General features: G+C 50.7%; 1 protein-coding gene across 10 annotated transcripts in view; it reads right to left on the minus strand.

The window, feature by feature from the left end:
• Positions 1-360: 360 nt before the first annotated feature.
• The window catches only part of TMEM181 (transmembrane protein 181), a 47,545-nt gene continuing 35,073 nt past the window's right edge, over positions 361-12,832 (minus strand). The window contains exons 8-17 of one of the 10 annotated variants that reach the window (XM_060167597.1): positions 11,516-11,615; positions 10,852-10,982; positions 10,525-10,616; positions 9,489-9,546; positions 8,750-8,852; positions 8,130-8,181; positions 6,120-6,202; positions 5,081-5,170; positions 4,255-4,321; positions 361-3,829 (exon numbers count right to left, since the gene is read on the minus strand). In XM_060167597.1, coding sequence (XP_060023580.1) covers positions 3,751-3,829; positions 4,255-4,321; positions 5,081-5,170; positions 6,120-6,202; positions 8,130-8,181; positions 8,750-8,852; positions 9,489-9,546; positions 10,525-10,616; positions 10,852-10,982; positions 11,516-11,615 — 855 coding nt within the window. In that variant the 3' untranslated portion in view covers positions 361-3,750. The other 9 variants (XM_060167599.1, XM_060167595.1, XM_060167600.1 and 6 more) reach the window with 9 other exon arrangements.

Here is a 12,832-nt window from a genome sequence, read left to right on the forward strand (position 1 = left end):
TTTTTCAGTAGCAATCACAACAGAAATGTTTTAGTACCTTACGGCTTACACAATGCTTTCACAATTATTCATTTTGTGTCCACAACAGTTAGACCGTTATTTATGAATCAGAAAAGGTGTCTGGAGGTTTTCTGACTGATTTAAAGTCATATCCAAGTAAGTGGGGAGGTGGGCCCCAAAACCGGTGAAGCTCACCTTCGGGGCTCGTGCCTGGGCCACGTTAACATGGCAATAAAGACAGACACACCTCCGCGTCCACCTGCTGAAATGAAAAAACCCTGCTCTTGTCCCTAAAGCACCAATGCCTGAATGATCAAGTTAACTCCACATGCAAAGAGCAAACAAATCAATGTACATAAATAAGGATCAAATATTAAAAATTTATTAACATCTACCAGAAAGGTAGTCTCTTAGTAAAAGGTGAAAGGTTTATACGATCTGAAGAGAAACCAGAGTATAGGAAGGTAGTCTCTTAATGAAGCCATTCCCGAAGTGTAAATTTGCCATAAATAAACATTTATTCACTTTGATTAACTAAAATGATCATTCTGTGATCAAGTACTACTGTACTCACTGACACAGTTCCAAGGTCTAATACATAGCTCTATCTTTCCTTTTGAGCTTAAGGTTTAGAGTTGTTTTATTTTACAGATATTTACAGTCTCTTTGTAAAAAGGCAGTTTTCAGTAGCAGAAAATCCTGTGTTTCACAGTCTGGTATTACAGTTCCCAGTATACCTAAAACATGTCAAATCAAGATGAACAGGGTAACAAGATGTCACAGACTAAAGCAACTTCCCTTTGGCCTGCGGAAAAGATTTGTACCTTTGTTTTTCAAAAGTCTAACCTCTGAGGCAACTGGTTTTTAAAACCCTCAAAATACATAAATGTACTTAAGTGTTCTAAGTCTAGTCTTCACTAGATGTCCCTTTTAATCATCCCTTCTATAAGCCTCTGTGTTTTTCCCTGTGAAAAGGATTCCAGGAAATAAGTTACTGACCACGTTATAATCTACTGAACGTAACTGTACCTTCAGTAAATAGCTCATGGAATTCTTGAGGCTGGTGATGTCTGTATTGTAACCTGACCATTTAATGGGTTGGGTTTACATAATGTATCTAAACTTTTATTGCAATCTGTAATTATGTACAGGAACAATCTTACAAACCTTGAATATATTTTATATATCCTCTTCTTTAGCCTTTCAAATGGGGCTTAAGAGAGAGAAAACTGCATCACTGCACTGCTTCAATGATTTAATAATAAATCAAGCAGACCTTTATCCACATGGATAATGAAGCTCTCCCTAGGGAAACTGTGAAATGCCTATGGTCATCTTCCAGGTTCCCTAGACTGGACCAGTATAAAAATTATCCCAAAGATGATGTTATTCAAGCCGTTACCATGGAAGAACTAAAGTCAGCCCTTTATAATTTAAGTTTGCAAAACTCTGATACCCTCCAAGACCAAAAAATAATCATAGTAATTTTCTTGCTACTGTCTAAAGTTTCTGGCAGACTTTAGTGTTTTAACCTAATACCTATGGCACATACAATACACACTAAATGCTATATATTTTAAGCAAATTTTTACATGTAAGATGTAATATGTTGACGTATGATACCAGAGAAGAGAAACTGAAAATGCATGACTTAATAAAGAATCATTTCCCACTTAAGTACTTTCTTTTGTAACTTTTCCTCATTTCCAACTTAGTTACAAAAAGTAAATAAATACTCCCATATTTTTCATTTCACTGATTTGATGCCAATAAGAATCAGAGGATGATGATATCAGTCATCAGTTAACAATTACACTATAGGATGAGGGTAAGTTTTCAAATGTACCTAATGTGTACAGCTAAATGCCTCAAGTACTATACATTTACTAATAACAGCATTCCAAATTATGGACAATTATTTTATAATGATTAAAACTTGGAAACTATATCATACTAGGATACATTAATCAGCACAAGTAAGTTTTCATCAATTTAAATAAATTACTTAGTCTTAATAGAAGTTGTAAAATTTGGTAACAGAAAATTTCTTCAATACCTCTGAATACACAGAATCAAAAAAAATTAATCACATCCTTGCAGCAAATGTAAAAACCATGTGAACTTGAATTACCCTTGCAATAATACAACTGTTTTAATTCAGACTTTCTTATTTACAAGGTTTTAAAAACAAATATAAATGGAATCCATATTAAAGGTGCATTATCGTTAAAGTTTAAATTAAAAAGAAAGATATGAAGTCATGATGAATAGTCTCTCGTGAACCTCTCTAAGGTCCCAGTACTACCTAAAGTGGAATATAACCTTTAGCTCTGAATGGTAACTGGAGAGTTAATGCATACGTGAAGAAAGTGCAGGGGCTGTTTGCAGAGCAGAACAATCACGTCCCATACCTCTGTGTCTGCCGAGATGGCATCAATCAGGATGTCTGCAATGATCACAGGTAACCCATTCAAGAGAGAGATTACTATGCATGCCAAATGAAAAGCAAAGGAGATATCTCTACCTCCTATAATTAGTCTTTGACAAAAAGGAACTGGAAATCTCCAGGGCCTTCTACGATGCCACAGATACAGCAGCTCCAGACGGCTCTTACACAGAGCAATTCATCTGTTTACCTGACGACCATGCGAGACACACAGGGCCGGAATGATTCCCAACAAGTTACCTTCTCCCCAAAGAGGTTCCTCCGTAAGCCACCTAAAATGTTTTACCTTCTTTCGTCTAGTTTCCAGATGTGAAGCTGAAGAACTTTTTGGCAATAACGAATCTGTAGTAGAGTATACCAATCACTTGTTTAACTTTTATTAAAAAAACAAACAAAACAAATAGAGCTCTACAAGGTATCATCTTTGACAGAGCTGCAGAAACTCCTGCTTACTGGAATTGTAATGGATACCCTCCTCCCCATGAATATGCATGATGTCTCTATGCACAGGGACATCATTCATATTCATGATGGAACGCTCACACGCATTACTCACGTGTGCACACAGGCCCTTAGAAAACTCTGGCAACAAGACCCTTCCCATGGGAGCTGACAACCTGTCAATCATCTTACCCTTTCCTTACGAGCCTTATGGAACGCTCCTCAGAACTCCAAGACAGCAGCTCTGCCTTGGTGGCAGTGAAGGGCTAGGACCTGCCCACCCTCCTCCCTTTCCCCAAAGAGCCATTACACACGTACACATTTCACACAGCAACCGACACAAGTTACCCATCGCTTGAGATGCGTGATCTTCCAGAGCACAGGCTACTCGGTGGGGAAGGACTGCCCTCGTGGGGCAGCCACAGAAATAGGCTTCCCTTTGGGTTTAAAGGGTCAAAAGTTGGTACCACGGGGCAGGGAAGAAAGGAAGGGAGCAGAGGAACACCCCCATGCTGTGGACCTTACTCCTAAGGGCTTTCCAGGAACTTGGAATGAGTAAATTTTCTTTTTAAGTACATAATTCTCTCTACTAAAAACAGCAGTAACTTCTTGCTCACTGGAAACAGCCACCTCCCATATGAAATCTTTGAAACATGATCTGGCGGCTGAAACTTTGTCAGAGCTCTCTTCCCAAATCAATGCAGTCAGTCTACCAGTAAATTTGGCCCAATGTTTAAATTTGTCCTCAGTTTTGGTTTCCCTTTCAAAAATATGTAAACAAATAAGGATCAGGAAATCTCTGCTTGTAAGAGAGGTCTGCGTTCAGGCAGGTACAGGGCAGGCCAGGAAGCAGGCACGGGGGCTCAGTCACTCTCAGACCCCTCCTTGTACTGGGCCCGGATGGCCTGGCCGTTCTGCAGGGGCATCTCTTCATAGTCGCTCCTGTTACAAGAGAGGCCTCTGATACCATTCGGCTTTCGACAGCACTGGGTTTATTCTCCTCTTCACACTGACCCGCCGTCCTAACAAGAGCCCGTTTCCTAGCCTTGCTCTCTCCACTTCTGTCACCAGCTGATTCCTCCCACCCCTCCGGCCCCACCCATCACCAGTGTGTCTGTTCTTCCAGAAAAGAACTGCTCTTCCTGTGGTCACCACTCACTCAGGTGTCCAGCAGGAAGGGCCACTACCCACCTAAGCCTGAGTAACGTGACAACACAAAACCAGGGGATCACATGACTCTCCCAGATGAAAGAGACCGATGATACCTCTGAAATCGTCTGAGAATGGTCACCAGCCTCTCCGGTAAACACGCGAAAGCAGGCTGAGCGCTCGCCCTGGGGCAGCCTTCGGCAGAGGTGGGGACTTACCCATATATCACGTCGTCGTCCGAGTCGTTGAGCATGGAGAAGGCGGGATTGTCCTTCAGCTGGGACTCTGAAAACCAACAAGCATTTTAACGTCACTAGCCCAGAGAGGCAGGATGCTGTTCTAGAAGAAGGGTGGGAGTCAGAAAGGGCTGGATTCCAATCCCCGCTTCCCCGTTCACCGCCTGCGTGAGCCGGACAGGTCGTTCTGTCCCCCGGGGGGTGCCGCGGGAAGACTGAGCGGAAGCCTGGGGGGAAGGGCCGCCTGGAGCAGCCAGCGGGCGGGCTCCCCGCACCCCAGGGTCCCGCAGGTCCTCACTGGGAGCAGGGTCGGGAGACCTGGTCTGCCTGCCGCGCCCGCCCGCCCCCGGCCTGCGCACAGCTGCTGGTCCACAGCCCGTCAGCCGTCACCTCCGCCCGGACCCTCTGTGCACGTGCTGAGAGCCCATCCATGGGCAGCCAGGTGGCCCTGCCGTCCCGGCCCCAGGGAGTTCTCACTCTCCTCACCCCGGGGCAAGAGGGCTGTTTTGGTTTGGTTCTTTTGGGAGTTGGGGCAGGGTGTACGTCTGGCTTTCTTTTGAAGGTCACGGCACTCATTTCCAACAGACTTTATTTCGCGGGGCTGACGGACACGCTCCTGTCAGGACCCACGGACACACTCCGTTCCTGCATCTTGGGCTGTAAGGACACAGCACCTGCTGGGCTCCCCCTGCAGCTCAGGGCTCACTATCCGAGCCCGCCTAGTCTCTCTGCTAAAGAGGGAGCTGGGGAGGTGGGGCTGGAGCTGCTGCCCAAGCTCCCTGGTCAGCGACCCTGGCCGGCGGCTTACCGTACAGGGCGTTCTTCGAGGGCGAATACACAAAGGCCAAAGTGTAGAGGTAAAAGTTCAGCAGGCCGTAGAAAGATAAGAATTCAGCTGGTGACACTGGTCAAGGGAAGCAGCAGAGCTGGGACACCGTCTATTTGGACAGTCAGCCGGCCCCTCCCCCAACCGTCAGTGACTGCTAAGCAGCAGGCAGGACCCCGGGGGCCACACCCAGACCTCGGGCACCACGGGGCAGGCCCACGCCGGAGGTTACAGTGCCTTTCCAGGGGCACCTGGAAACCACAGGTGAGCCGCGCCCTCTCCTCTCCATGGACGCCTCTGGAGGTGGCAGGACCTGATGAGAGCAAGTCGCAGGCAAAGGGCAGGAAGGAGAGTCAAGAATAAAAGGAAGAACTGGATCCAGACTCTCAAACCAGTCCTTTTTAATCTTTGCTGAATTACGCGCCCCTCTGAGAACCTGATAAAAGCACTGTGTGAAATTCAGTCACAAAAACGTGAGAAATCATGCACTGACTCTAAGGATGTAAGTAAGAGAAGAGGCCCCACGGAAGGAAGCCAAGACGTGAGGGATGAACCCCAGGGTCTCCCCTGATGGATGCCGTCACTGAAGGCGGGAGTGGGAGGCACACACTTGACCCGATTATGCACCCGAAAGAGGAGCCGACTGCCAAGGCAGCGGGGCCTCAGGGACTCGAAGGAGGTCCCGCTGCTCACAAGCCCTCCCCGGAGACACAGGTGTCAACTGCAGCTGGACACATCTGGGACTCGGTAAGGGATGCCATCTGGGGAGAGGGAGAGGTGGGCAGCCCTGGCCTGACCCGAGGCTTGGATGGTGAGCGGACCCGCTGCGGTCCCTGCCCCACAGAGAGGAGAGGGGGGCGTGGAGGGTGGGGGCAGGCGCTGGGGCCCCTGGGCCTCTCATTCACACGGACGGGGGTGAGGCCCCCAGGGCATGCCTCTTCCTGACTTTCACAGGCCTGCAACGCTACCCACCCCACCGGGGTGTGTGCCTGACGCCCGACGTCTTCCCACGGAAGGATATAATTCTGGTAGTGAGTTGACAGTTCAGCTACAAAGTTGTCTTGTAATACTTGTGCTCCGAACCTTAAATAAAGGATGACGATGCTGAAAGAGAAGGGGGGTGGACAGTACATAAAAACATACCGAGATACAGCACTGGCTGCATATAACCTGCCACCTTCACTGTCTAGTCCTGATTTTCTCTGCGTGGAGACTCGTACACGTGCACACAGCCCCTCCACTGGGCTCCTGGTCTCAGATCCAGGGACGAGGTCAGCAGCGGCCGACACAGCCCTCGTCGCAGCCTCGAGTCCAGGTCCCCGGGCACGTGCTCCCCCTCTGCTCTTACCCAGTTTGTGCCGTCTGGACCATCTCCTCCAACAGACCACCAGCCCCCGGGGGACAGTCTGCCCGTCTTGTCCTCTTCCCCCCACTGGGCAGTGGTTCACATACCTGTCCGACACCTGCCCACCAACGCACGTGCCGACAGAGGGTTCTGGTACTGGGGAGCCCACTTCCCCTCCCTGGGGTCCAGTCTCCACTCCAGCCAGACAGTTTAATAAAATGTGAACCAGGTCCCTTCACCTCCTGGCTTAAAACCTTGCGAAGGGTTCCCACCACTGAGAATGGAACCGAGACTCCTCACCACGGCCTGCGAGGCGGCCTGGCCTCCCGGTGGCCACCCTCCCTCGCGTCCTCACGCCCTGCGATGCCGCTGTCCCTGAGTCCAGGCTTCAGGGTCCTACTTCAGGCCCCAGGCCCCCTGCTCAGAGAGCCGTCCCCCACGAGCCTCCGTACAGCAGCCAAGGCCCTCCTGCCATCGTCCATCCCTCTGCTTTCATTACGGCGTTTAGGCTGTCTTTAAATTTTGTATCACTGCCCTCCCACCCTGGACAGAGAGGAGCCTGTCTGCCCAGTTACCAGTGGAGGTACTTCCTGGGTATCTGCTGCACGGATGAATCCCCTTGAAACGCAGACGAAGGAAGATCCCCAAAGCATAACAACTTCTAGACAGACGTACAGAGGTCACCACAAGGAGACGGCAGCTCCCAGCCCGCGGACTGGGGCAGCCTGAGGGCGAGGCTGTGTGAGGGGAGGCGAGGGCTGCTGACGTGTAAAAGGAGGTGAGGGTGTGCACGTGAGGTGCACCAAGGGCTGCAGAGAGACTGAGTGACAACACGGGAACCTCTGTTTTCAGGTGAATTTAGATGCTGAATAAAACCAGCTCGTTTTGAAGACCAGGCCAAGTTCACATGCTCTGGTGAGGGACGCACACAACTCCTGCAGGGCCGGGTGAATGAACCCAGATGCCTCCAGGATCCCCCATCCAACAAGGCCGGGACCCCAGCGCAGTGGTGGAAAGCCGGCCACTCGGAGCCCGGACTGGCTCCCACCAGGGAAAGGGCTTGAGAGCCACTTATTTGCCATCCAAACAACCGAGAAAGAAACGCAGGTAACTAGATGTGATTCCCCGTCGGGATTTTGATTTTAGGAGAAAGCGACAAACCAGAAACAAGCAAGCAATTATCTGGAATTCATCAAAGAGCCGGCTTTCTGCGCTCCCTCGGGCCAGCCCGCGGACCCGGCAGAGTCCTCTGCACCCGCTCTGCTGCACGGCATCTCCTGCCCGCTTCCCTCGGGCAGCGGCGTGTGTGCTTCAACGATGCCCGCTTACAGTCCTGTCCTTGGGGCAGCAAAAGGACCCCAGGTGCCAAGCACGTCACCCGGGATTCTAACTCTCTTACTTGTCTCTACTGCGTCTGCTGCCTTCCAGGGCACATGTCAGAGCAAGGGGGGAACCCGAGCAGCGCTGGGCCGCGGGCTTCGCCAAGCTCTTCTCTCCCCTGGCGCGAACAACAGAACGTGCTCCCTCAGCCACCACACGCTCAGGGCCGGGGGAGGAGGCCTCACACCAGTGGACACAGATGGCTAGAAGCACCCTAAAATTAACCCCATAAAACGGGAGAAAGACATTCATGACGGTAAAATAAAAACCCACATTTTGCTTCTTTTAAGAAAAAAGCCTTCTTACCTAATGACAAGCACTACAAAAGTCAATGCTGTCAAAAATTTCAACCTGAGATCTGAAAAAGAAGTAAATACGCCCATTAAATCACCAAATTGGAATTAAATTCCACTGATCCCAGAGATCTCAAAAATAAAGCCAGACCTTCTGAACAAAACCCTTCTTCCCTCTGGACTTTAAACCTGTTAGTACCTGAAGCCCAGGAGAAATGCTGTCTCACCTCCCCGGAGCCCAGGAGGGTCTCCCAGCGAGGCCGTGGCCACTATTATTTGCTTGTGACAGATTGGGGGAAAGGATCCTATGACATCAGGTGACTTGTTTCGATTCAAGGACAAGGAAAACCACCCCTGCCACTTTGTAAGGTGCGATTCCAGAAGGATCCAGGCAGCTCCAACAGCCACACTGGCACCTGGGGCCCCAGCTGGCTTCCACCCCACAGGCCTCCCTCCAGCGTTGGCCCGAAGCACTGTCCAAATGGCCCAGAGCCACCCCTGCAGCCCTGGGCTCCCTGGGGCTGAAGGCGCTGCTCCAGCCCCTGGGTCTGCCCCCTGGGTCAGGCCGTCATTCCCCCCAGCCCATGCCAACGCAGGCAGCCCTGCACCGGGGAGTCTGAGACCAGCGCTTACCTACATAAGGCATGTGACGCAGCTCGGAGCAGGCCCGCACAATCAGGAACAAAAGGTATAAGATGTACATGGCGGCCACCACCATGAAGAAAACCTTCATTCCCTGGAGCGAAACCAGACGGGCACTTGAATGACAACAGGGTCTCGGTGTTGCTTCTCCCTCCGATAGCATAAGCAGGAAAGCCAGAGCTTTCTAAGCGGGACCCGGAGCCCTGAAGGCCACAGCCTAGAGCAACACAAGAGCACGCTGCTGCCGCTCTGACTGTCCTCAGCCCGGCTCAACCTCTCTGCGAGCGCAGGTGGCCAGCTCACCCCAGGAGGACACCCCGGCCCCTGCTCGTCAGACGCGCCAACGCCTGCATGACACACGGAAAGCTCCGAGCGTGGGGCCTGGAACGTAGCAGGTGCTCAATAAACGGCAGCGGCTCCTACTTGTCTCTCCCCGGGATGAGGGCCTGGCTCCCTGCCCTGCTTAGGAAGACAGTGCTATGTGTCCAAGAAAGCATCCAGGCCTGGATCTCAAGTTTTCTGGACCTTGGTTTTCTTTTCTGTGAAATGAGGGGTTGAACTAGATCACCTAGAAGACATGGGTCTAAACCACACATGAACTTCCTATGGACCTTGCCACATAACCAGCTGGCAAGCTTGTATCAACAGCACAATTTAAGTTGCAAAATTCAGCGACTTTCTAAGCCAGCAGTTAAAAAAAAATTCCTCTGGCTTCATTCACAATCCTTACCTGAAAATTTCCTGTGTCAACTCGATACTGGTACATTGGATCATGTAATTCATTAATTCTAGAAATATGATGTTATAAAAAAAATAGGTTAATAATTAGTTTACTTTTTATTTTACACTTTCTCTCACTTGGCTTTTTAAAAAACTTACTAACATAAACTACTTGCTGACCGACAGTAAAAGATTTTTAAAAAGTAATCCTCAATTTATGAGAAATCCCAAATTACCTATTGAAAATGCACACAACACTACTAAACTTACTGTCCACAGTCAACAGTATTGTGAAGTACAGTATTTATCACTAAGAAAATCCCTATACTAGTTCTCTTTCCATTTTAAGAGCTGTTTTCCAGGCACCTTTTCAACGGCATATATGGGCACCAGGAAATAGATGAGCACACAAAGAAAGCAACAGAAGTAAACATAAACTTCTATGAAGCGCATTTCAAAATGACACCGGGCTGCTGAGACGACAGGCGGGTGGGAAGAGGGAAGCGGAGGTGTGTGCTGAGTCCTATCATTACTGTGCCAGGTGCCAATATCATACCCCTGAGATGGGACTAGTTTCTGCAGAAAATCCTACTTGGGTGAATCAGGTTGTTACTACGTTAGGCTTCTGCGGTGGTTCCATTTCACAGATGGACAAAAATACTAAGGATCAACCCTGGGAGCTGGTATAAGGAGGGGGAGGTTTAAAGACACAACCCAAGGAGAAACTTAAAACACCTGGGGACACTGGAGAGCCAGGAGCCGACCTGAGCGTCATTCTACAAATGAAGTCTCTGCCTCTCCAAAGGAGAAATCTGAAAAGACGTGGTCTTTTTCGTTTTCCACCTTAGACTAGAAGAATCGTGTCCATCTCTACATGCCATTCAAGCAGAAATGAACCCTCAGTTTAAGTCACACTACCAAATCATGAAACACTGGGTGACAGATTCCTTTCTGGGTGAGTTCACAAAACACAGTCAGCTTTGGGTCTGTCCACCTTGTTAAATGCTTTCCAAGACTGAAGTTTCACACATAATAAAATTACTCACGTCTGCCATATTCCGAGGGTAACACAGGCCAACCACAATAGTCCAACAATGAAGCATTTGGGCAAATAGAAAGTCAAGCACTTCCTTTCTCCCTTAAAAAAAAAAAAAGAAAGAAATAGATAAGTTAGTAATTCTAGCAAACTATTACCCCCTCACAGACCACAACGGATCACAGATACGCCCATCATTTCCACACAGCACACACTCTTCTGTTGACTATGAGGCTGAAGGCAGGTTCCCAAGGACAAGTTCACCCTAAGGTTATCACCAGAGTCTGGAACAGAAGGACTGAGTCCCCCACTCCCCCCGGAAGCGCTGACGGCTCACCTGCACCCGGATCCCATGGTACACGCACAGCCAGAAGAGCAGCAGCGCGCACAGGAACACAGACTGGAAGAGGTCGTCCAGCATCCCCGGGAACCAGCTGTTCACCAGGAAGGAGAGGGGGAAGAACGGGTCTGCAAGGCAAAAGGCAGACAGGCCTGGGAAGGCAGACTTGCCAGCACCCGGCAGGGCACCCGGCCCCGTGCGAGGGCAGAGCTCATGATCGCTTTCCCCCCCGGCCAGAGCCATGGGGAAGCTAGCGAACTAATGGCTGTCTTGTTTTTCAAAACACCGAAAAGCCGAAGAACAGATTGCTCCAGGAACGAGTACTGAGCGCCGTCTGCTCGTGCCAGCCGCTCCGCCCCGCAGGCCTGGGAGTCCCGGCGCTGCAGCTCTGGGAGCAGATGCTTTCTGCAGCAGGGCACGAGAGGCAGGCAGCATTGCTGCCACCCGCAGCCAAGCCCCAAGACCGTGTCGCGGCCCTTCCGGGTTTTAACCTCCAGGCAGGGGGAAAGCTGCAGGCACCGCCGCGTCCTGGAGCAATGTCCCTCGGGCCGCACCGCACGGCGTTACCACCTGTTCCTTCAGGGGCCCCCAGGCCACCCCCAGGATGCCTTTCAGCTTTCAACGTTAAAGGGGAAAGCGCCGAAGTAAAAATGGTACCTACCGTTGTAAAGCAGCAGCAGGGGCAGGAGAATGGACATCCACTTCTGCTCGATGCCCCAGTCTCGCATGGAAAACTTCCGGAGGGAGTGAGCAAACAGGCACTGTGAACCAGACCAGGCCCCCAGTCACCGTCTTTGCCCACCCCGCCGAGCATCACCTTACGTCTGTCTTCCTAAATCAAAGGTCTCAGTGCCAGCCAAGACCCGATGAGCCAACCCCTTGCTGAACCGACCCTGAGACCACCAGTGACAACTGGGAGAAGATGGTGAATTGCTGCAAAGGAGCCTCGATAAGACGGTCATGGCTGTTCCCACAGGGGCAGGAGGTGACGAGGAATACAATGGCCATAACCCCCCTGGCCCCCCAGGAGGAGGGAGGAGGCCTCCCTCCTCCTGGGCAGGCTGTTTCTACCAGGCCGGCTCCCACTGAGCCGCAGGGAAGGACCTCCCCGGGCACAGGCCACAGGCTCCCAGAGGTGCGACTTTCACAGATGATGCCAGCTTCTAGGGAGGCGCCAGGGCTCCCAGAGGAAAAGCCAAGGAATGAGGCTTATACACAACCACGGTCAGCGATGTGCTTCTTTCAAACACCTCCCTGAAGGGGCAGTGGCCCATGGGAGAGCTTTCTTTAAACTCTAAAACATCACACAAGTTGTGATTTTTAAGCCTGGAGTCGTTTTGTTTTTCTCTGCAGTCTAACGTAAGCCAATAATTTCCTAAGCAATTTGGACTTCCTGGGCTGATGGACCATTTCCCCCAGTCTGTCTGTCAGAATCAGGCCCATTTTTCTTGTTTGAGAGCATGGGGCCCTGGGTACCAGTTCTCTGGGCCCCAGAGTACGGCAGCAGAATCCCAGGCAACAGAAATCCTTCAAGGAACAGCAAGGATTTCTGACCAAATATAAACAGCGGTGTTCCACTTTCCTTTAGTGAGTTCACCGGGGGAGGCCCTGGCCATCCCAGCTCTCAGGGTACTCCGTGGCCGTGTCCTGCCTTCCAGCCACACCCAGATCACCACCGTCTGGCATTTCCCTCACACGCCCGCTGTGAGCCTGTGTCCTTCTGTGCATACAGTTAGTCTGCGAAGCAACAAGTTCCTGGGGTGGCAACTGGAGCGACCACCACTGCCAAGAACGGACATCCTAAACGTCACTCCCTCCGCGTCAGCACAGGGCAGGCAGCTGACGGGGGCAGGATACCACCCTCCGGGCACACTTCCTTTTCCTCCAATTTATAGCTTCCCACCTTCACTGGCTGGGCCTCCGTGGGGACTGCCTGTACTCTGTGGGTTACCACCCCCCAAAGACACGGTGCACCAGT

Source organism: Lagenorhynchus albirostris, chromosome 12 (assembly GCF_949774975.1).
Source record: "Lagenorhynchus albirostris chromosome 12, mLagAlb1.1, whole genome shotgun sequence".
NCBI lineage: Eukaryota > Metazoa > Chordata > Mammalia > Artiodactyla > Delphinidae > Lagenorhynchus > Lagenorhynchus albirostris.